Below are 24,900 nucleotides of genomic sequence, written 5' to 3' on the forward strand. Positions count from 1 at the left end.
AGTATTTTGGAAGGGTAAAGGTGGTATGCGGTGGGCAGGTTTGTTCCCTACTTTATCTGAACTGTCTTCTGCCCGGGGTTTTCCTGATATGTTAATTATCCATCTAGGGGAAAATCAAAGGCCCTTTTTTGAGGCAAAGGCAGAGTTGATGGGAGAGGAAGGGGACTGTGGAAATAAACCAGACAGAGGAAATCTGAAGGAAAGTTAACTAGTGGAAATATATACAAAGGGTGTTTTTTTTTTTTTTACAAATCTAACTTGTCAGAGAAGAACGGGCTGAAACTGAATAAAATGAGAATTACCAAAGCTGTGCCATGCAGCTGTCTTAACAGAAACAATGGAGGCAGGGTAAGTCTCCTTTCACTACACAGTTTCTATTAACCCTGAAATATCATGAACTAAAAATAATGAAAGTGGATGTTGTCTGGCAGGAAGTTCTAAACAGACAGAAGGAGGCCTCCTTTTGTAACCTAAAAAGAGCAAGGCTCTCTGGGATTTGAGAAGAGTATTGGTTTGCATCAAGGGGTTAGGAAAGAAGGGTGACATAATGCAGGCTGATCTGCTCTTGCGTTGCCAGGACAGCAACCAAGAAGGGTCTCAGCTATAACTTGACTAGGGCTTGTCCTCTTCTGGGAGCCTGAGATGGGTTTGGGCTGCAAACTCCTGCTGAAACTTTAGCTTCCTTTTGACTAGCAAGAATAGGTGGAATCTGAGCTTTTTTAAAGATTATGTAGTTATTGCCTAGGTTGCTATACTTGACTGCTTCCTTGTTCAGGCTGCCATACTTGTTTGCTCTTCCACTTCCTTCCGCGATCATTGGGTGTATATTTAGCAGTGACCAGTATCCTTGCTTTAACATAAAAATGCAGGCTACTGCTAACATCACCAATTTAAATTCTTGCCCTTATGGCATCCTTTTACTCACTCAACATAATCTCTGCTAGTGTATATTTTCATATAGATTACAGAGCCTTCACAAATTACTGTCTCTTGTTGGGCTCACACTAAGGCCTGGCTGATGCTGTGTAGCTGCCTACAGATTTGAGTCATTATTACAATAATAATAATTTTCACATTTATTTTCCACATACCCTGACCCATCATACCACCAGTCGCAGCATCAAATAACATGATAACCACACCTTGCTGGTTATCATGCATGACATAAAACACTTCTGACATGCTCTAAACAAAAACTTCCAACCACACACCCTACATGGTGTAGCTTGCTGTAGCACCACACCGGAAGAGTATTAAGCACTATACAAATGCTAAAATAAAATACAATATGACAGCGTTACCCTATCCAAACAGCATCTGGTTTATCCAAAGATCCAGAGGTGTGGGAAGGAGCCAGGTAGCGAGAAAAAAGGGCCCCCCTTTACTGGGGTCACCCGCCAGGTTAAGGCTGGGGACATCACAGTAGACAAGCGAGAAACCACAGAGTCAATTTTGCCGTTTACCTAAAGGGTATAAGAATAGCCCTGGGCTATTCTCAGCCAGTGACAGAGTAATTACAAAATGTTGATGAGGAGGCGTTGTCCTATGTAGATGATATTTATCTGACGGGCGATTAATTAATTGGACAGAGTAGACTGTATAATACTAGGGTTTGCTCACCCGAGCTACAAATTTAATTTTAAAAATACAATAATTGCCCATCTCAATGTCATGTTTTTGAGATATGAGTTGTCAAGTGAAGGTAAAAGCTTGGCGGCACAATATTTAGAAAAATGTGCGTTGGTCCAACCTCCAACGGCTCTGAAAAGACTGCAATACATTTTAGGACTTTTTAATTTTGGCAGGACATACATTTTGGATTACACAGAACAAGTAATACCATTCTATGATTTGATCAGACCGGATTTATCAATGACACACAGGAAACGGGAACATGCAAACCTTTTACGTTTCGTACAAGCTGGTATTGTAGCTACTAAACATTTACACACGCTTGTAAACACAACCAACCTAGTGATCAACGTAGTAGCTGGACCAACTGGATATACATACATCACATTCAACAAAGGTGATACAGTACCTATTGCATACAAATCACATTAGTACACAAACGCTGAAATGTGTTTTGCACGCACTGAGAAAATTCTGAGAGAGAGAGAGAGAGAGAGAGAGAGAGAGAGAGAGAAAGAGAGAGAGAAAGAGAAAGAGAGAGAAAGAGAGAGAAAGAAAGATGGATACAATGGGCTAACTCTCTCACTGCAACAGATGTAGATTACAGATTTTATTCTACATTACATACACAAGCATTTCTGCACTATGAACAAGAATATCCTTTGCTGAATTAAATAATGCCTCTTAATCGATAAGATTGTATTATCTACACTGATGGGTCTTAGTTGCCTGCCGTAGGGATAAGAAACCAATATTCCCCGGTATGCGCAATCGTAAAGGGGCACATGCGTGACGGAAACTGGTGAAGCCGCTATGGTAACAGTTCGTACTGGTGAAGCCACTAAGGCAACAATTTGCACTGCTGCCATTGCTGCAATCACTCGTTCTAGTACAAGACTAGACAGAGACATCATGGTGGCTGTCAATGCTGCTCACGACGAGACACACCTGCCGAAAGGATTTCCACTCAAGTACTCCTACAAGTTAATCAAGCAATCAATCAATCAATCAATCAGTATTTGTTAAGTGCGACTACAAACCCATGAGGGTCTCAAGGCGCTGGGGGGGCGGAGAGGGGGGGGGGGGTTTGCAGGTCCGACTGGGCACTGAGGTTCAACGAAGACCCAGGTCTTGAGATCCTTCCTGATTTGGGTCAGTGACGAGAACAGCCTGAGGTGGAGAGGCTGAATGCTCCAGGATTTTGACGGCGAGGTAGGAAAAGGATCTCCATGGTGGGTTTGTGGAGGGAGCGTGTGTTGAGGAGGATGCAGGTGAACAGGTAGGGTGCGTTGTGGGTCAGCTGTGCACTGGGAAGAGGTGGGTGAGGGTGCAGCTGCTGTTATGGCAGGAGAAAGGTCCTTGAGTGTCCTTCAGCGACACAAGGAGGCATGCGGTGTGGCATCTTGTGTGGAAGGTGAGGAGGGTGCTGATGTCTTATTGGTAGAAGTTCCGAGAACCAGGGTCCGTGGCGCTGGGTGTGGTACATTTACAGACAGGCACAGACAGCCCTATCTTTGGCGCACCTTCCGCGCGCCAGCTGTGTGACCGTGCAGCGGCTGCCATTAAGTAGTATGAGGGAGAAGGCTGGACGTCTGGGAGGCAGGAAATGTGCTGCTGGAAGGGGGCGAGCTTATAGGGGTCTAGCAGTGGCAATGGCACGGTGCAGAAAAAAAGAGAGAAAAGTGAAAAAAGGGGGCTCTGGCTCTAGCTATCCCGTCAGGTTTTAAAATATATTGTGCTAATAGATCTGGAGATAAAAGAAGTGGGGGGAGTAGCAATCATTGTGAGAGACACATGGGAGATTTCTTCAGAACTACAAAATATGGGCTCAATTGAAGGATTAAATTTCTGCTTAAAGACTGGACCTACATCTTCTCTTGCAGGGCTTCTGATCTACGGCCCCCTGGTTGTGCTCTCAGCCTAACTTTAGACCTCTGTAATTTCACTGCGCAGACGTCCCTACACAACGCAAACTACACCGTCATAGGAGACATTAATCTACATATTTTGGACCCCGACTGTACTCATGCATCTCAACTGATGAGGTCTCTTGAGGGGACTAACGTTACTCAGCATGTATGCTCACATACCCACCGCGCAAGCAACATCTTGGATCTGGTTTTCTCAAATATCCCGTCCCTGGTCGTTGAGCCCCGCAATAAACGGTATGCACGGATCACTTCTGGTCCCTTTCTCATGTATTAGAGAAATGCCACAACGTGGTGGTACAACCCATAACATGCCTACAAGGAACTGGAAAAAACGAAAGCCAGAACCCTTAGGCCCTGTACTGTTAGAAAGTCAACCTCAACTTATCCCCAGGTAGGCTAGATGGTTCCCCCAGAAACTCTCCGTCGGCCCCCTGGTTCTCTGAGGAAAAAAAAGGTGATTGCAAACATAAAGAATGCCTCTGGAGGAAAGAATATTGTCCTATGGCTAAATTTATCAATGAGGAAGCTCTAAAAGAACTTCATAAATTAGTGAGGGCGGCTAGAAGAGACTACTTTGTAAATCAAATTAACAAAGCAGAGAACTCCTGCAAATAAATATTTTGGATAGTTAGCTCTTTCACTAAACCAAGAGCACTTGAAAGTAAGACACCACCGTCACCACTGCTGTGTACTAAACTGTCGGATTTCTTTGAGGAAAAAATCTTGAAGGTCTATGATGCTTTCACAACCACAATGGAAACTACCGAATCTGAATCCATGGAAACCCACGCGGGGGAGCTTTACCTCTTAGAATTTCCCTCTATCTCTCAACAGGAATCCTTGGCAGAGATTAGGAGTTGCAAATCAGGGTCCCCAGAAGACCCATGCCCCCCTAAACTGCGGAGAACACTAGCCCACACTGTTAATCCCACCCAAAACCACTTATGGAATAGCTCACTCACCACTGTCATCTTCCAGTCTTGGAAACACGCCATGCTCCTGCCTCTCTTGAAGAAGCCCAATGCGGATCCAGGTGAGCCTAACAACTACCGCCCAATCTCACTTCTGCCAGCACCTGAGAAGATGCTGGAAAGGCTGGTCGAACGTCAACTGACCAATTTCATTGACAGACATGGCTTTTTACACGAAACACAGGCGGTTTTAGAGCGGGCATCAGCACTGAGACAGCTCTGCTGGAGGTCGCAGTCTTTAGGAATGTCGGTGGACACAGGAGCCTCAGCTATGTTAGAGCTGTTGGACCTGTCGGCCGCCTTCAATATGGTAGATAACCTAATCCTACTGGCCAGGCTTAAAAGTGCGGGAATAGAAGGGACGGTTCTGGCCTGGCTAAAGTCCTATCTCAGTGACTCCACGCAAAGGGCCATTCCTAACCCTTTTAAGTCAGAAGCCAAATCTTTACAGTGTGGAGTCCCACAGGGCTCGGCACTGAGCCCTTTACCTTTTAGCGCTTACCTGACCCCCCTCTTCTCGCTTATTGCCAAATGAGAAATAAAAGTTATTTCCTACGCGGATGACACCCAGCTAGTATTCTCCTTCAGGGACCTCTCAGCTAACTCTTTTGCTAGATTTAAGGATTGCCTGAAGGACATCTCCAGTTGGATGAACAACATCAAATTAAAGCTTAACGCAGAAAAACTGAGGTCCTGTTTTTTGGCAAGTCACACCCACCGTCTCCCCCCTCCCCCCCCCCCCCCGGTCAGCCGATCTATAGTGGCCGGAGGAAATGAGACTTCCCCAGTGCCCCTCAACCACGGCAAAATACCTGGGTGTCAAATGGTTATCTGACCTGACGTTGTCAACACAAATACGTCACATAACATCCTCGTGTTTCGGTATACTGAGGAGCCTGAGAAAATTCCTTCAATTATTGCCGATGAGTTGCCGCAGATCCACTGTTTACTCATTAGGGACATTAAGGCTGGACTATGCAAATAGTCTCTACTTGGGGCTGCCTGCACATCTGATCAAGAGACTACAGATGGTGCAAAATACGGCTGCAAGATTGATCATAAGAGCACCTTTTAGACATCATATCTCTCCGCACATGAAACAGCTTCACTGGCTACCAGTAGCCAAACGGATTGAATTTAAGTCATTGACTGGAGCTTTCAGGGCTCTGAGAGGTAACTATACCAGCTACATTAGGAAACGTATCCGCCCCTATATTCAAAAACGGTCGCTAAGATGGAACTCCCAGAACTTGCTCTGTGTGCCTCAATATGCGAAGGCAAGCACTGGGGATAGATCCTTCAAGGTGGTTATGACCAGACTATGGAACTCTCTTCCAGTAAAACTACGCTTAATTCAATCGGCACCTGAGTTCAGGAAATCGCTGAAAACCTGGCTATTCAACCAGGCAAAAAGCACCACCCTTATATGTTTGTATGTCATATATAAACATCAAAAGGTAGTGAGATGCACACCGGCGTACTCCAAATTTAAAGTCATGTACTCTTTCACACTGTATTGGCGTGCAAGCCTGATTCGCGCTCCGCCCAGTTGCGCGCAACAACATAACAGAACACATTGACACCTCTTTCGGTGCCACTTCACGATGCACAGCCGAATTGTAGAATGAATCCAACCAATCAAAAGTTACTTATTCCTTACTCATCCGTTTATCCAAAATTTACTCCATTTCTTTTTTCTGTCATTTTTCATTCAATTCATTTTATTCATTCAAACGTAGGAGGCGTTTTGGATTCTCCATGCCACGTTTTTATTAAAATAACCCAATGCATTTCGAGAACAAGTCCCTTCGTCAGGGGTATCATAGCACATGAGTAATCGCACATTTTAAAATGATTTAAGCTCGCTGGAAAGCCATGCTCCTGAGCATATCTCTAAAAAGTATCACAGCACCGATTTTCTTTCATGATCAACAAAATCTACTGCTGGTGAAGTGGTGCAGCTTTTATCCCACCTCCCTGTTTCTCCCCAGGTGAGTAATCATGTGTATGCTCATCAACGGGTCCAAACAACACTGAAAGCAGACTTCTGCTGTTATGCATTACAAACCCTTAGTAGTAGCATTGTGTACATCACTACAATTCCCAGAACCTCGCAACTCAAGTCTTTTCCCGCTCTTCCAAACTGTGTTTAGACCAGCAGAGTTGTTTATACATATCAAATGTTATTTGCTGATCAAATTCAACGACGTTTCACAATGCAAATTAACTGTATTTGCTGTGTATAAATGGCTGATTCGTGCAACAAAGTAATTGTCCCAATATTGTCTACAATACCCCCAAGTAGGCAGATATGAAGCGCTAGGGGAAGGTTATGTGCATGAATACTGGGAATTACCATTCAGGTTTAGATGCAGGAATGTGAGCACAGAAGTTTTCCTTAGTGGTTTTGAACGTGAGGATGTTTTGAGCAGGTCCTTAGTATGCAATGGCTTTTCATTTCACTGAACGGTTCTACGGCTGCCGTGATTCATCCAGTTTTCAAGCTGCTCTCTAATGGCAGCTATTTGATGCTGAATGAGCAAGGATGCTGCCGAATGGAACCAGGCATCACGTATCTAGTAATGGTTAATTCCATAGTCACTTGTTGCACACAAGTACTGTTTCCACCTTCCAGCACAGTTAGGGAGGCAACACTATGGCCTTTGATAAATGTTTCCAACATACGCTATGATTCTCTGAGCAAACAGAAAGCCATGCTTTTTCATAAAGATGTGGCCCTAGCATCAGCCAGAGAGATGTTTGATCTCCAGGTTGCAAAGTCCTCGTCCGTGATACAGACGCTACTGCCTACTAACTTCCCGCTGCATTTTGGGTAGCTGGCCCACCGCATCTTTAATATGTCTGATACGCAGGGACTAGTACACTTTTTTAAATGTATAGGCTCCGAATTGGTAGGCACCTTTCAGAATATTTTAGTTATATGTTCTTTCATACACTCCGTATTGGGAAGCGTTTTTAAGAGGTCTTCCGCTTGCCCTGCAACTTGTGGCAGGAATTCAAATTTTTATTTTACGCTCTGCAATAGACGCCCCAGTTCAACCTGGAATGGAGACGGCATTGGCTGTGCAGCTGTGGCGTGTGTGCATGATTCACTGCTTCAGCACATCTCGGCTTCAAGAACTGAATGAGCACTGGTTTTAGTCTTTCAGGCCTGTTTGGCTTCACTGCGTACAACCAGATTTCCGTTGGCTGCTATGCAGCCATGAATGTATATTAGATTTATGTCTTGGATCACAATCGTTTGCACCACTGGACACTGAAGTACTGAGAGACCACTTAAAGGCCCATGGGTATTGTTGTCCCCAGCGTATTCCATTGCTGATTAATGAATTCTTCAAACTAGCCTGGGATGCTTTGGCTCCTAGTGAACTGGATACTGGCTCTGCGATACCCTTAAAGGATGCATTCCCTCCTTCAGCAGCTGCTCGCTTACAGGATGCAGTCCCTCCCTCAGCGGCTGCTGTGGGGAAGTGGATGGAACCACCTTTGCTCCATAACCTGCTTCGAGGTAAGTCTCTGGGAACGTCGTCTGCTGCTGCCAGCAACAGCAATGTTACGTCTACCACTTGGAACACTTAAACAATTAGCTTTTCCGTGTGGTGGGAACTATTTGACATGTTTTTAAACAAAAAGATTAAAAAATATATTTTTTCTGCTTTTCCAGGCACCATGGCTTTCTGAGTGCTTGGGAGTTCAAAACGTATAATGACTTTTAAGGGCTCTTATGAATATTTTAAAGGAAACCTGCTTTTCAGATGATTGTTAAAAAAGTGATTTTAGATGTTTTTAGCTTTCATTATGGCCTGCTGGATTTTTAGCTTTTATAGATCAAGCTTTAGCATGAGGAGTGGGTGTTATGTAAGCCAGGGCGGAGTTCGCGGAGTTCTGCTATGCGGAACTCTGCGAAGTGCAAACAAACTCTGACACTTTACGTGGAGCTCAACAAGCAGGCGGAGTGCGTTGGATAAATGCTGTTCGCAGTGATTTTCAGTACCAGGTGCTTGTCTGCACTGTGCAATCATCGCGAACGGCACCATGCACAGCGCAAGCGGGCGCTGCTTCCTTTCTGCGGCTCAAGTAGATTTTTACTCGAGAGGCAGCTTTCTCAATGCGAGCGGACAGTTTCACAACGGGAGCGGTCGCAAGCACACGCGACTACTCACAATGAGAAATCTGACCGCCTGCAGAAATCTCTCTGGGAGGTTGATTTTCCACGCTCGCGCTCTCCAACTTTATGTTGACGATCGCGAATGGGGAAAAATCACGCCATGAGGTGAATTTTCCTTGCTCATGCTCACCAACTTGGCGCTGATGAAAGCGAGCGAGGGAAAAAAACTCTACTCCGCATTGGGAACTTCGCGAGCTCTGCGTAACTCTGAGTGCGAAAATCTCCGCAAACTCCACGAGCGGAGCAGAGTTCACCGCCCAGACTTAGTGTTATGTGCCAGGGTTACGCCTATGTAGCGAAGCTGCTCATTTCTTACATTATCCTCTTTTTCACAATAACATTACTGCTGTGACCTTTTGAAGATATTCGCGTGCGTGACAATGTTGGATTAGTTTCTCTGAAACTACTTCTGATTACACATCTGGCTTCGCATAACATTATCACAATGCCTCAAACACCAAGTGCAAGATATATATGCACAAATGTACAAATGTCGCTCTATCTCCATCCACGGGGCGACAGGGCTATCTACATATGCATAACATTGCTAATCTATATGTAAATCGCAAGGATGCTTTTTATTTCAAATAATCAGCATCTCATAGGATTAGAAGAGGTGACACTTCAGCTGACACCATGGGTCCCTGCATGCTGGGAGACTTCACCACACATCGGTCTGACATCTCCCTAAGGGGTGTCCAGTTTGTGACCTTTCCTGCCAGGTAATAGGGTCAGATCGTCCCATGGAGGGATTCTTGACTTCACACCTACACACACTTTAGGCACACAGAGTAGGGTTCGTATAGTAGGAGTACGCCTGATTACTGACTTGTTTTATATGCTGCATATATACACTGTTTAAGCACAATGGTAGAACTATAGCTACTATTGACTCTTTTGGTGCTTGTAATCACTTTTATCTGCTTCTGTCTACTGATTATTGCAGCACAGGTATGTTATACAAGAATCATTTTGGTTCAATAAATATATTGAAAATGTCCCATTGTGTATTCTCTGTATATCTCTCCGACAGGAAAAAAGCATAAGTCACTGAGCGAAAGGTTCTGCTCTTTTACTACGATCCCCGAGGGGTCAGGGTTGTCATATTCAGTGGTTGCCAGAAACCATTCACTCCCTCGTAGGCTTAGGGAGGTTTATGGTGGCACTGTGAGCTAGCTGGTCTCTAGACTAACATATCCTGCGGGTTGCTCGGAATCAGTTTAGGCACCTCACCCAAAGTTTATGTTGTCCAACAAATGTGCATATCCTACTCATTAGTGGGAACTACAAAACCGTTTTGAGGTTTACATCTTTAAATAGTAGAAAGTGCTTAGGCTGGGATCATCTGCTTCGGATAGTGGTTCAAAGGGGTCTGCAGAGGTCAAAAGGTTAACAAACACTAATTCAGATTATATTCATGCCCAACTAGTAATTGCAGTTTTGTCAGTTTCAATGCCAATCTGAATACATTTGATTATATGTTGACATTTTTTTACAAGCAAGTGATAGTGAGGTCTGTCCTATAACAAGTCAGGAAATGTAAGATACATAAATCTTAATGAGTATTTCATATGATAAGGGATGGGCATGTTCATGTAACATCTTTTAATGAGGATGCAAATATTTTCAGTATTTACGGTAAGGATAGTCCTTTGAGGCCCTAAACTAGCTTAATTCTACAGCCACTAAAAATAATTATGTTGAATCTTTGCAGTGGTCCTGACTGTAGATGATATTCAAAAAGTGGCTTTTGCATAAGGGTAAGGATGAATACAAATGTCTAAATGATATTCCAAGTCCCAGATTACAGAAAAATGTAAAGAACCTTGTACATGGCTGTTACGGGTTGGCAATGATTAAACAGGGTGACCTTAAGCATTTAACCTATGCATCATCACCATCTAGTTAATATAACTTCTATCCAAGATTCATAAACATGTATGCCTGTCTGGAGGTGGAGATGTTAGAAAGTATATCAGCTTGCTAAGTGAAGGGGGTACCTGGATATCTTTCTCAACATTTGTTACATCACGTTCTACTTATTTCATGATTCTAGCAATATTTTAATATTTTGTGACTTTCCACTTTCAGAATCACTATAGCTCTGATGCATATGATAACGATTCACAAGTACTGGAATCCTTCCTGTTCAGGTCTCAAGGTCAGCCAGATATCTCCAACATTCTCAGATGTTAACTGATGTCATTAGATTTACACCTAACAAGGATATCTTAAGTTTGACAATGGCATCTACCAGCCATTATGTTGAATTCAGGTGACCAGGTTTGCCCCCTCTTACGCTGACCTATTAGCGGGCATGTACAAGAGCAAGCGATCCTCGTCTGAGGGAGGTACCAAATTTGCTGTAGGTCATATCAAATTCAAAATGTAATTATGATTTGGAAAGTGCTTTAAAGACTCGATTGCTTAAGTAGGTAACATCTCAACAGGTGCATAAAAATATACAAGTAATACAGCTAGATCAGTGGTTAATTTGTTAAATAAAAAAATAAAGAGATCCGTGCGGAAGCCAAAAGAATGTTATTTTTAGGAGATTGTCAATGGTATTGCTGAATGCTGGGGTTTCCAAATATCAAGGCTTCCTATATTTGATTCTAGCTTGTGCTTCTTTTTTCCACCACCTTGCCCTTCTATTTATCTCACAGTTGCACATTCTTGTTCCCACCTGTCTTCTACCCTTTTGATGGCTTTCCTATTTTTCTCTTTGTATTTTTAGGTCGAGCCTAGCGGCAGCGCACATGTGCTGTTCGCTCTGCGAGGCACGATGTATTAGGGTATGCACTAGCAGCCCGCCCACTCTCCACCCATATTTGTCATTGGCTTTGTGTCATTGGCTTTCATAAAGGCTGACTTCAGATTCATTATGAGGCTTGTTAGTCCCTCTTTGGTACCGCCTTGTCTCCATTTGTTACCGCTCATAAGGACTGGACCTTTTACCTGCCTTGTTACACGGTCTGCTTTATCTAGTTTGTGAGCACTATTTTGTTAATGAACACTGATGGGCACAATGGCGGCTGCTTTTTTTGTATATACACGCTGCGCTCAGTTTAAATGTTTGATATTGAGCATGGTGTCTGGTTCAGGGAAACCGCGTTCTTTTAAAAAAAAAAAATGTTTTACTTTAATACTGAGCATGGCACCCGCTTCAGGGACACCGTGATCAGTTTCATTGATTTTTTTCTTTTACTTCAGTAAAGAGCGTGGCTCCCGCTTCAGGGACACTGTGCTCTTTTTAAAAACACTTTTTCTAACTTTACCAGTGAGCGCAGTGCCTGCTTCACGGACACCGCGCTCTGCACTGCAATAGGTGTTGCTTTTGCAAAGGTTTGAGCTGTTGGTATTGTAAATGAGAATGCCTTTTAATTTTTTAATAAAAGGCATAGCCATTAACAGTTCAAATGGCTCGAAGATTCGCGATTGCGAGACCTGTTTTTAAACCTTTTCAGCCTATCTCATATTCTAGGTCAAAGTCAGATGTTGAAAAAAGTCCTGATCTCCTAAAATAAGGGATTGTGTCCATCACTTGTTGGCACAAATGAAGCATCTCTAATAATATAACTTTTCATGGTATAGATTTTTCCATTTGGAAACGTATGTTACATTTCAGTTTCTTTAGAATACTGAGTAAAGAATGTTCAGTTTTACAAGCTACATGCTTTTGTGTCTGATGCCAGTTAATCAGCATATTCACAAGATGATTTCTTTTTTCAGGTGGGAGCCCCAAAATGATCAAAAGCCCTGCTCATCAAGAGGATATGAAGACAGGGAAGTAAAAAAAAGGCAATAGCACACATCATTCAGAATTTTAGACCTACCTTTTCCAAGAAGAAAACAAAGAAAGACTCCCCGGTTCATTAAATATCATGGACACTTTATGCTACTTGGCACTATTCCTACTTAAACCTTTCAAAATTCATTTCTATGGCCTTAATGGATTTTTGTCATTTTGGTGTCATTTTGTTTATTAAATCTTACTTATTTTTCAAATTTGGTTTAAGATTTGCATTGTTTTGCACTGTGGACCTTAATACTATTTTGGTACTGCATAAATACTTATCACAGTGCTCTAAGCCTGTCTGCTATCTGCCATAGTTACTAGGGGGCTGCACCCAGATTCATTTAGTGATTTTAAGGGTTCATCCTGACATGGGTTGCGATTATTCCTTGGGGTGGGTGGTCACCCACCCCAATTAATAATCCAATGTCTTACACTGCTATAAAACTTGCTGCTCTTACAAGTCTACAATGGTGCAGTGCCTCATGTTTTGGTAGCAACCATTCTCATTACACGCACTTTGTTTAGCTTGCGTCCAGCTGTAACTTTTCTCTTAAATTTAAATGGCTAATATAATGGAAGATGTGGCTATGTTTCAAGAAATTAACTTACTTCTGCATGTGTAAAGTTCTCAGCTACACATTTACCATCTGAAATCTCATCAGTGATTTACATACAACCGTTAACATTACTTAAAATACTGCAATAGAACTCTTACCTTTTTTTATGTCCTGTGTACAGGCATGACCGACAACCAGGGAGTACTCTCCAATATCTTACAATAATTAGCTGATCCTTCATAAGGCCCTGAACCAGAGCCTCAACTGGAATTCTCTAGTCAAGTCTTCTGGTTAAAAAAACTGTGATCACAGATTATCCTCGGTGCATCTCACAAAACATACTCCCCAACTAATATAAGCCATCTACATTGTCCTTCCTTGTCATACATACACTCTCTCTTCCAAAAAGTGCCAAGACTCCTTTGACTGCTTAAAGAATTGGGAACCTTTAATGTACCACTTCTAACTATACATATAACAACATTTCGGCAAATCTTAGAACGTTTGCTAGGATGCACATAAGAACTTCCTAATGGCCTGCTTACATCAGTTTAGGTTCCATCCGTCTTACCACTGCTGATGCTACTCTGTCCAAATTCATCATTGGAGGTGTAATGACTCAATACTGCTTTTGATTCTCTACTATTTACCCTTCTGGGTCTCTATTACTGTCTGCTGGTTACATAATCCATTTGGAAGCCTCCTTTAACACAGCATGCCTTCTGTGACGATCTGCATTAAGTGGCATACACAGCCCTACCTCAATAGAGTTAAATAAATCCCTTTTTTAACCTGTTAATCAAGCAGAGCAGTTGACTGTGTTTTCAGTCAAACATCTCACTTTTTTCTCTTGTCATTGAGATAACTTCAAAGGGGAGGTAGAATTGGGACAGGAATGTCCCCTGCATCGGGAGAGTTGTGTTTCCAGGCTCTGGGTGCCCGACTGAGGTCCCCATTCACAGTTTTCAGAATGAAAGTGTCACTTGACACACCTAATAAATAACAATACCCCGAGGGTACTTTACTTTATAAAAACGTTATCTGGTTGTTGCAACCATCAAAGTATACATTCATAAAACATTTAAAATCGCAATCTTATTTTGTAGAACAAATACTAGATGGATTGGTTTCATTTATATGGTACATCACATATTAAAAGTAATTAAAAAACACATGGCATATACTCATTTGCTTCTAACAGTAAACGGTAAAACATTGCGATCCCCTCGGATTGAGCCATGCAGAGTGTAAAGTGACCTCGCAAAAAAAAGTGCCATCGCAACAATGCAAGTATAAATAAAACCAATATCACATTACCACTAATACAATAAATGGGATAAGTCTCACGCAAATCCAATACAAGATTAGCTATAAAATACATATCAGCAATTTTTCATCTGCAAAGATGATCCTATAAGCAATTTACTAGTAGCTTTTAGGATTCTTTTTTGCTTATGCCGGGCAGCTGGTAAAAACTTACTAAAAACCAGAACAATTTTAAAAAGAAAATATCAATGTTAAGTTCATGAGAGCTACATGGAATACATTAAATAATATATTTTTCAATTCTTTTTCGTTTTTCCCAAGCATCATCTAAATATTTACTTACAACCAAAATGGTTTTAAAAGAAGGGTCAGTTTTCAAAATCTTAAGAACTGCCTGATATTGGGTTACTCCCATTTCTTTGCATAAGGGACAAATCCACTTTCGTCACGAATTTAGATACTTAGGGCAAAAGAACAGTAAACGCAATTCGTTCTCGTCACCCTGACCACACAAAGGGCAAGCCGTGGTTCCTTGTTCTTTGCTCCATTTATGGGTAAATGATCTTATAGGTAGGGTGGTGAGGATACATTATTCATCTGGGGTGATCCGTAACACCTATTCTGAATTATGGGGGCATAACATGCGGATTCTGGTGCTTAATGTACCAAAATACACATGTGACAGTAAATACAGTTCCCTCTTACCCCGTTATATTTCAAGGGCCTTGACCTGTCGACATTTAATGAAGGGTGAGGTATTTTACAAACCCAGTGATTGCTGGATGCCCTAAATAACACCCAATTCAGAATTCACACCATAGCGCAAACAGGAGTATGTGCAGGGGGTCAAAAAAACACACCAGCCCACTTATAATCAGGGCCTGAGTGTATCTGGTGTCCTGGGTTATGATTTTGGCCCAGCCTCACACTAATGTAGTGTGTGTGTGCAGAGTCCTAGGCCTGTCCCTTTTCAAGAGTGAGTCCCTAGAACAGTCTTGAGAGATCAGGGGCATACCAAGCATGCTTCAATTGAACTGACAATTGTCTAGAGTTGTGTACCACCCTGTCATGTGTTTATGAGGTACAGCAGTGGTGGCAGTGTATTGTGTTTTGTGAATCCACAGGTGTGATAAAACTTTTTATCTGTGTCCATTCGTTTAAAGTTCTCCTTCCATGACCTACCCCGAACACAAGCGCTAACGTCCCATGAGTATGTTGTGCATTTTGTGTATATAGCCCGTTTGGTGTGAATGAGTGAATCAGAGTACTAGAGAACTGCAGGGTTCATTTTGGGAATTCCTTGGCCTGGCCTTGTGCACAAGACTGAGATAATATTTTGCCAGTCAATGTAACTGCATTCCTGAAGCGGGATGGAGGAGACCTGGGCACTGAAATGGGAAGAAGAGTCAAAAGGCTCTTTTAGAAATGTAATAATGCATTTTGCTGAAATGTGATGCTGGTTACTCTTCTTGTAGCACTGCAATTTGGTAGATGGTCAGGGTGAAGAGTGGGACTGCAGTATTTGTTGTTCAAGGTGAAAGGGACCCCTTATGTCCTTTTGCCTTTCTTCTGTTTACTCTTCAGTGTAGCTGATTACAGCCAGGAGCAGAAAGCTCACACCCCTGTGTGCCTCTGTTGCGAGTGTCCAAGCATGGAGACTACCCTGTTGTGAGAAGCATCATTCTGCACAAAGCCTGATGTCTGGAGAGCAGCCTGGAAAGGACACTTGAAAGGACAATGTAGATTTTCCACAGTCTGGTGGCAGAAAAACAGGATTTTATTACAGACAGGAAGGCTAATAATATGCAATCTCCTTCATTGCCTTTACTCCCAGCAGTCCCTTTAAAGAACTTTGAACACAAAACAAATTCTAAACCAATAAAAGGTCAGAACCCCCAACAATCTTCCTTCTTGTTAGCGAACTGTAATATGTAAACCAAACTTGAACTTAAGAACAGCTTCTGGTTATTCACCCAAAATCAGTCTGAAACACTTCCCACACCTCCACTGTTGACAGGATTCTCCACAAACCGATGACTGGAGCTTTTCCATCCAATAAACCTGCCCACATACTACAAGTTAAACAAAATAGTAATGAAACAAGGGATCGGACAAATGGGAGAGATAATATTAGACTCTGTGTTTTTACTAAAATCCAAATTTTTCTGGCCACTAGGCTGTGTAAAATCTACTTTTTATGGCAGGACCCAGAGGCTAACATTATGCAAGTTTAAAGTTAATCAAACAACCAGCCATTCTCCACAGGCACAACCACAACATTCTCCACAGGCTTAAAACAGAGCTTCCTAAAAGTTTCATCACTCAACCAATCCGCACACCTCAAAAATGCACCTCCCATCATAAAGGCTTTAGATGTAGCCGAACCTCTTCCCAAATGTGCCCCAAACACAGTCTCATCCACACCAGTTCTACTCATCATCTCTTTCGTCCATCTTGCAAGTGTAGGAGATGACACATCCTTAGAAAGTTTTTTGAATAAAATAAGCAACTGACATCCGTAGTTCTCTCCTCATACTCTTACACAACGAACCACAAACAAATTCTCATAAACAAAATAGATAGAATTTCGAAATAGAGTTCTCTTTCGTACTCCTAGTCAGATCAAAATATACCCCTTCAGGGGAAAAAAGCCTGCTTGAAATATCATGAGCTCTCACATCAGACACCCTCCTAAATGAAATCAAACACAAGAACACTGTCAGCTTCAGAGTTAAATCCCTCACAGGCAACCCTTTATTCAAACCCTAACTCTCCAAAGAAGATAAAACCTTTGAAACATTCCAAACCAAATTATACCTAGAAACTGGAAACTCTGCAATCCGGATGCGCCTCATTAACCTCCTGATCAAAACATCCTTACCCATAGACAGATCATTAACCAGTACACGTCCCGCAGCAATGGCCAATCTGTGTAAATGAATAGTCCTATACAAAAGTCTTTCTTCAAATATTTCTGATGAATAATTACCCACCACCACTGAAATGGGATCAAAATCCCTATCCACACACCAGCGAGCCCATTCTGCCAAGACAAACCTGGAGTACAGGACTCCTTGATGAGCTCAGAATCCCGCTGTGAAAGACCCGGCACCTCTCAATCTTTTCCGAAATTCTCTACGCCACCAGCTTTAACTGACCCATACTCACCAAATAGTGCATCTCTCCTGCTTGACCCATCAGAATTTCCTGAAACATTGGTAACAGAATTGGAAAATCTATTGACAACTCCAAAAGAACTGGAAACCAAACGTGGGCTCTCCAGAGAGGAGTAATCATCACAACTGGATCCTTCCACTTGTGTCCCAGCAAAGCTGCACAAACAAGCACTGAAAAAGGGCAGAAACGCATGAGGATGAAGACCTTTCCAGTTCTGACGAAATGCATCTATTCTTGCCACCTCTTGAGCCGGACACAAACTGAAATACCTCCTCACCTGAACATTCAGCCTCTTCGCAAACAGATCCATACCAAATGAACCACAAACTCTCTATTTCTAAGAAAATTGTCCTGTTTATCTCCCAGTCGCTAGAATCCCCTGAAGTTATTTGACAACCAATCTGCCACCACACTGCTCATTCCCGCTATGTACTCCATTTCAATCAAAACGTTCCTCTTCAGACAATACTCCAAAAATACACTCACCACATCCTTTGACCTCGGACCCCCTAGCTTGTTCACCCATCTCACCACAAAAATATTGTCAATCCAAATAAGAACTGAACACCTAACCTTGTTTCTCATGAAACATCTTACTGCGAAAGATCCTGCAAACAACACCAGAAAATTCATGTGCAACATGCTTTCTCCCTCTGTCCACCTATTGACACCACACAACAAAGTGCACCCCAAACATCTAAGCTCACATCCGACCAATTTTGGATTATCTCCAAAAATCGCTCTCCCATTCTTAAGTCTCCATGTTCATTAACCACCACTGGAGCTCCTCACTCGCCTCTCCTGAAAGAACTGTTTTTTTACTGTTTTCTCAGAGTATCTTAACCACTTCTCACATGCATTTCCTTCAATCTCTGACGTGCCCGATAAGTCAAAGATCCCACAAAAATAGCATGCATCGTTGAAGAAAAACACTCAGAGAAATATGATATTGTTCAAATATCCTCAGAATCTCCTTCCTTATCCTCTTCAATTTGTCCCTCCAAAGCCTCAATTGTCCTTCCACTGTATCCACCAAAAAACCTGTAAACTGAGTATACTGACTTGGTATCAAACTCGCCTTCTGCCTGTTCACCACAGAACTCAAATTTTTCAACAAACCACTGTCATGTTCGTGTAATCTTTCACCCTCGAACTTTTCTGATCCATGATCAAAATGTTGTCCAGATAAATAATCAACTGTACATCTCGTTCCCTTAGAAATCCCACCACTGGACATAGAATCTTCCTGAAACACCTTGTGGTCGACAGCAGACAAACGGAAGGCAAACAAACTTCCACATCTTTCTATCCCATCTGAACTGCAAGAACCTGTGATAAAGCTCCATAATTGGAACTGTTAAATAAGCATCCATCAAGTCCAAATGAGTCATCCAATTTCCCATCGGCAAAATAACTCTTAACACATGCATACCTTCCATTTTGACGTGGTGATAAACCACCCTGTCATTCAGACTCCTCAAAATTATCACTGGACACATGCCTTTGTCCTTCTTCCACAATGGCATCTTGTTCCCACAGTTCTTGAACTTCCTTGTCCACCAACTTCGATATATCTCCACTGAACTTTATAGTTTTTGGAATCCACAACTGAACTGGTTCCACTATAAAATCAATGCGATAACCTTTGAGTCCAACTGTGATAAAATTTTGCAAGTCTGCTGATCAATATGAAGGAGATAACAATAAGTTCTAACCTTACCTGAATCTCAGTTACGTCGTTCTTCACAAGCTCCTCTTCCTGTGAGCCTCTGCCTCTAAGGTTAGAAACCGGCTGATTTACCTGATCCCTGGTTCTGAATGGGTCTACAACCTTGAGAAAACAAATTTCTTTTGATTCCCTGTCCTCGACCTGGAAATCGATCCCTTGTTCGCCCAGTCCAACCAAAAATCTGATCATTAAAAACCTTCTAAATGTCATGCTGCAACTTTTCAATTGAGCAATAAGCTCCCACAAATTTTGGACATATCTCAATGAATTAGTCTCCAAAAAGGAGACCATTTGCATCTGTTCCTGCCTCATTGTTAGCCAAATCCACTAATTTCGGTTCAATCTTGAACAGAATACTCTTTCTGCGTTCAACTGAAATTGTGGTGGTTGCATTATCCAAAAGTCAAACAGTGCACTGCACCCACTGCCTCAATTTCTCCACATCCAACTGCCATTTATTCACATGGGCTTCCTCAGTCATATCAAAGATCTTGGTCAAAGGGGCAATAACATCAAGCAGCCTGTCCTGATACATTCTCAAACCCTTATCTAATCCTTTATGTGGATCTCAACCCCCTTTTCCAATGAAAACAAAGATTTTCACATTTCCACATAATACGCCACATGAGCTGCAGAAGTTCACTCCGGGGAAAGAGGGTGCTTAATCCACATTAAATCAATCATACAATTTCCTAGAGGATTAGTCAAAACCTCTGTATCCTCATTCTTTCCAACCCCTTGGAGCTCCTTCCTCATAATATTCTCACAATCCTGCTCGCTCATCTGAATCAAAATCGGAAGAATAGCTCAGTTCAATCTATGCGCTACCAGAGGATTCCTTACAATGCACCACCATATGTTTACGTCCTTTCTTACTAATCCTCCTTTCCTTTTCTGGGCCTTTAAGGCTGCCCACCATTTGCATGCTTGACACCGCCATAACTTTGACATTCATGGAACTCTTGTTCTGCCTGCACAGATTATTTTATTTTATTTGTGTAAAACACTTACATGAACATGCTTTCTTTTTCTAGAGACATTTCCCCTTTCATTCTCACTGAGAAGTAGACTCACCAACAGACCATAAAGTTTCCAATTCCAAACCTAATCCTCTTGCTTGTAACACAAATTCCGATCTCTTCTTCGTCCTACTTACAACTTTCAAAGTAATTTTTATCAATAACGTTCCCCAACTTATCCTCCATCGTAACCTCCTGCCCCAACTGACTCCTGTCCTCACTCATCCTCAACAGTATAAACAAATCAAAGCTTAAAACTTTTCACAAATCCAACGTCCTGATACCACATAATGCAAAAAACATTATTGCATCTTGCAGATAAACTACTTACTAAGAAATTCACCTCAGCAGAATCCGACACTGCCAGCTATTACAGATGCCCAATCTGTCAAGCGGTATTTTGTATAGTTAATAATAAAACCTCCCAATGGCCTAGAATTGTCACCAGGCTATGACGCAATACGCAAACGAGCGCACGCATCAAAGCAGTATTCTTTCTTCAATTTCAACCTATGCGTCTCAGAGCAGTCGCTCCTTGGTACATAGAGCAGACTAACTTCATTATCATCAATGAACCCGAGAGCCGTCGCTCTTTGGTGCGTCAACAATCCCTGTACAAGAGTACTTTAAGCACCCCACTCGAGCGAATGATTTTAAGACTTGCCGCTTCGGAGGCCCCCAGCTGTGCTCGCACCGGAAGACCTGCTCTCAAGTTCAGTGGCTCAATCAGGTTTGGCGCTCTTATTTTAGTTTGATCTAAAGTTTACAAGATTCCAATACACGATTTTCTTCCTATGAACCCTTGAAAACTATAAAACCGCACAATTAAGGCAAACTGCAGCCAACTTACCACATCAGCTAACAAAAGAATTTAATTAATAACTAGTTATCAAAATATAGATTTTAAGCTGAATTCTTAAACAGCATAAACAGTATAACGTATTCCCAGAACAACTGTCTTGCTCACAACACTCAAACAGTACTTATCTGCAAGGAGCAGTAGCAAAAAAAGAAGGAATAGGGTTGGGGCTTCTGACCTTTTATTGGTTTAGAATTTTGTATTGTTCTCTAAGTTCATTAAAGGGGCTGCTGTGAAAAGTGGCAATAAAGGAAATTGCATAATGTTGGCCTCTAGGTCTTGCCATAAAAACCATTGCAAACAAGTTTTGAAAGTGCAGACAGTGGCTCCTCATATCCGGTCTGCTTTGGCTCTATAAAAATGTGTTCCAATGACTCACATGTTCTGTCGGTTCCAAGTTCTCTATGACCAAAGAAGTGAGGGCTCCACAGAGTACTCAGAGTACTGATGTGATATCAGATCTGTTGTATGCCTGACAACAAACCAATCACAGGGGACATCCCCATAGGCTATACCTTGCTATAGAAGCTGTTCACCTGAACTGAAGTACCTAGAAGTTACAGTTCGAGAGGGGACAGGTGCAGCTTGACCACAGTGTTGATGAGGTCATCTAGATGTGAACAACAGAGAACAGCACTTTAGGTACTCCGGGTGTGACCAGGTATCAGGACTCTCCCTTTGCTGTTAAAGCTGGAGTTGTGAAAAACGAGGCTTCACCTGCACTACTGTGACTAGAATGATTACAGAGATTGTGGCTTGACCTGGGTCTTTGGGATCAGAAGAAGACTGCAGCATAAATATATCCTTGTTCCCAAGAGAAAAGCGCGGCATGGCCTCAACCACCTTACCGGGAGAAGTAGGGACTCTGAGTAGTGGTGCTGCCCCTGAAGTTGGCCTACGCGTGGTTACTTCGAAGTTGGCCATGAGGGCCCACCAAGAACACAGAACATCTGCCCACCTTTTCAGAGGTTCAAATGTGCACCAGAAGCAACGGAGAGGCATCATGGAGATGGAGTCAGAAAGACACCTGGCTATGCTGGAGGCAACACAAACTAAGCATCCAGGTCTTATTTGGTAAGAACAAAACTTAAATTGTGAGAGGCTGAGTGCACTTTGAGTATAACAGGGGTAAAATGTACCTGAGACGAATAACACTATCACTTTGTCCCTGGGGAGCACCTGGAAAAAGTGGCAGGTAGAGGCACAGTCAGACCCAGTGCCCATCTTGCTAATAGTATGTGTAGTATTTAGTTCTAGTTTGTTTTAAAGAACTTTTCTTCTTGAGGATAAAGCACTGTGGTAGGCAATCAGCGAATGCGCTGTTGAATGAGTCCAGAGCTTGAGTACCTGCACACAAGCCTATGACTGCTCGCCATGCTACCACTGAGAGTCTAATGCTGAGGGGGTTGTATCTGGCCCAGTTTTGGACAGCCATATTTGGATGAATTCTGTGAAATCAGAGGCAAAATGCCCCGCCCCTTTAGTTAAGGCCCAGTAGCCCCTCCTTGCCCTTTGTCCCACCAAACAGTGTGTGACAAGTAGCATTTGGGCTCAATTATGAACGTCCATGCAGAAAGGGGTGCGGGTTTGTTTGTGCTTGTTTTTTTCTTAAAGCATCATAAAGTAAATACAAATAGCACATCAATTCTAGTCTGTAATCACAGAGACACAAAGGTATATGTTTGCACAGAGGACTTCAAGCACATCATGCATTTATTTACCAGCATATTTACCTTTCTTTACAAAAGTGTTGATGAATTCCACAGTGGCAAGTTCATGGAGTGATAAATTCTTAACAAGGTAAAACTTTCCCATGTTGTTAATGGTGTCCTTAAGACCTTCAGGAAGAGACCCACATTCTGGAATCAAAAATGATACCTGTTGACAAGTAAATGGGATTTTACTGTTTATGTTTAAAGGTGAAAGTTACCTGCACAAAAATGGCTCATGAATATGGAATTCTTTAACAAAAAAAAACACAGCCTTTCATTTATTATCCTGTGGTAGATTAGACAATATCATAAATCATCATAACACATAACCATATTGAATATTAAATATACTGCATAGAGATTCATGATAAAACATGAAATATGATGCACTTGTTAAATAAATAAATGTTAAACACAGTTTAAACAGGAGATAGTTCATACACAAAGTGCAGTAGTGAAACAGGTGTTTGATGTTATTCAGTCATAGACACAAATTGATCGCAGAGCTTAAAGAATATTGAACTTGTACCAGACTGAAAAGCAAATACAGTCTTGTGCTGTATGACGGCATACATTTTTCTAAGACAGTCTGAAAAAGAAGGGATTCATTTAATCCTTCATTTTTGCAGGAATAGTGACCGCACAACCAAAATAGAGATACAATTTAGTTTTTGATAGCTAATCACTTTCCCCTTCACTGGGTAATAAATCAGCAACGCTAGACTAGTGATGCCCAGAATTTGAATCAGTAATTGAGATACTAGATATTGAAGTATTGAAGACCAAAATTACCTTATCTAGAACACACCCATATAATATGAGAACAGTTGCTACATCTGTATATTCACATCTAAAATAATTGCAAGAGGACTCTGCATTAATCCTATTTTAAAACTGTGGGGTTCGATAGATCTACCATTTAACAAGAAATTGCAAATTTCCAAAAACTGGCACCCCCTAAGTAGCAAAATGTATCTAATCGATTTTATTCCAAACTCCAGGGTATAAAATCATATATTTCCGTTTTACCCATTTGCTAGAGATTTTTAGAAATGTACCTATTTGATTAATATGCATGAGATATATTTTCCAATCCCCTAGGTTTCTTGCTGCTGGGTGCTTGAGTAAATAATTAACCAAAACCTTATCCTTGTAACTCAGGCTTGGATAGCATTTTTCAGAGCAACGTATGTAACATATGACCACTGTATCCAGTGAGTTCCCATGGCAACAGATTTTTAAATATCCATCCAAGTTTTTAATTTATCATTGGTCAAAAGTATCTAATCATTTTGTAAGCAATTTAATCTCCATTTTACAATACATACTAGATAGAACATAGCTCGATTCAATTCATATTGTTCTATTACTGTAGTGAATTAAACAGGTTATAAAACTGACCTTTCCTTTTAAAAACATCATTGTAATGACCTATTCCACATTTTTGGAAAGGAATTATATTAATCCAAGAATATCTTTGACATTGTTCTCTCTTAGTATCATGTTCATTATTCCATTATCATAATGAACATGAAAAAATTACACCCTCAACTGCAAATTAGTATTATGCAAAACGTGCTTGATAATAGGTGTTCCTACGAAGAAGCACTAATCCTCCTTCGATAACACATCAATATAAATTGCTTACTGACCATCAAGGACTAGAGTCTTGCTACAGGAAAGGTAAAATCATAGATTCCATTTTTTTTAAATGTTAATTATAATTACAAAAAAGTTGAATAGGGAAAGAATTGTTATTTATATTAAGGCTATTCTACTTAAAATAAAGAGGCAGAGGCTCCCATTTTAATAATAATGTTTTCACTTGCCTTAAAAGAGGCTTGTAATTTAGATAATAAAGTCCCTCTATAATACCTGAAAATTTGACCACCAGATAACACTTTGGCCAAACATGAAAACACACTTGAAGATCAGGTAATATTTTCCGGAAGGCAATTACATAGAAATATTTCTGTCTAAGATTTATTGACTTTATAGCCTCCTAAAATCTGAGCAAGAACATTTCACAAATTAGTTTCTGGGCTCCAAAATAGGATTT

General features: G+C 41.5%; 1 protein-coding gene across 2 annotated transcripts in view; it reads right to left on the bottom strand.

Moving 5' to 3' along the window:
- RPP40 (ribonuclease P/MRP subunit p40) overlaps window positions 1-24,900 on the bottom strand; it is a 450,868-nt gene that overhangs the window by 392,338 nt on the left and 33,630 nt on the right. For both annotated transcript variants that reach the window (XM_085607195.1, XM_085607196.1), the window contains exon 2: window positions 22,863-23,007. In XM_085607195.1, the coding sequence (XP_085463321.1) occupies window positions 22,863-23,007 (145 nt within the window). The remainder of the gene's footprint in view (window positions 1-22,862; window positions 23,008-24,900) is intronic.

This window comes from Triturus cristatus, chromosome 5_2 (assembly GCF_964204655.1).
Source record: "Triturus cristatus chromosome 5_2, aTriCri1.1, whole genome shotgun sequence".
In the NCBI taxonomy this organism is placed as follows: domain Eukaryota; kingdom Metazoa; phylum Chordata; class Amphibia; order Caudata; family Salamandridae; genus Triturus; species Triturus cristatus.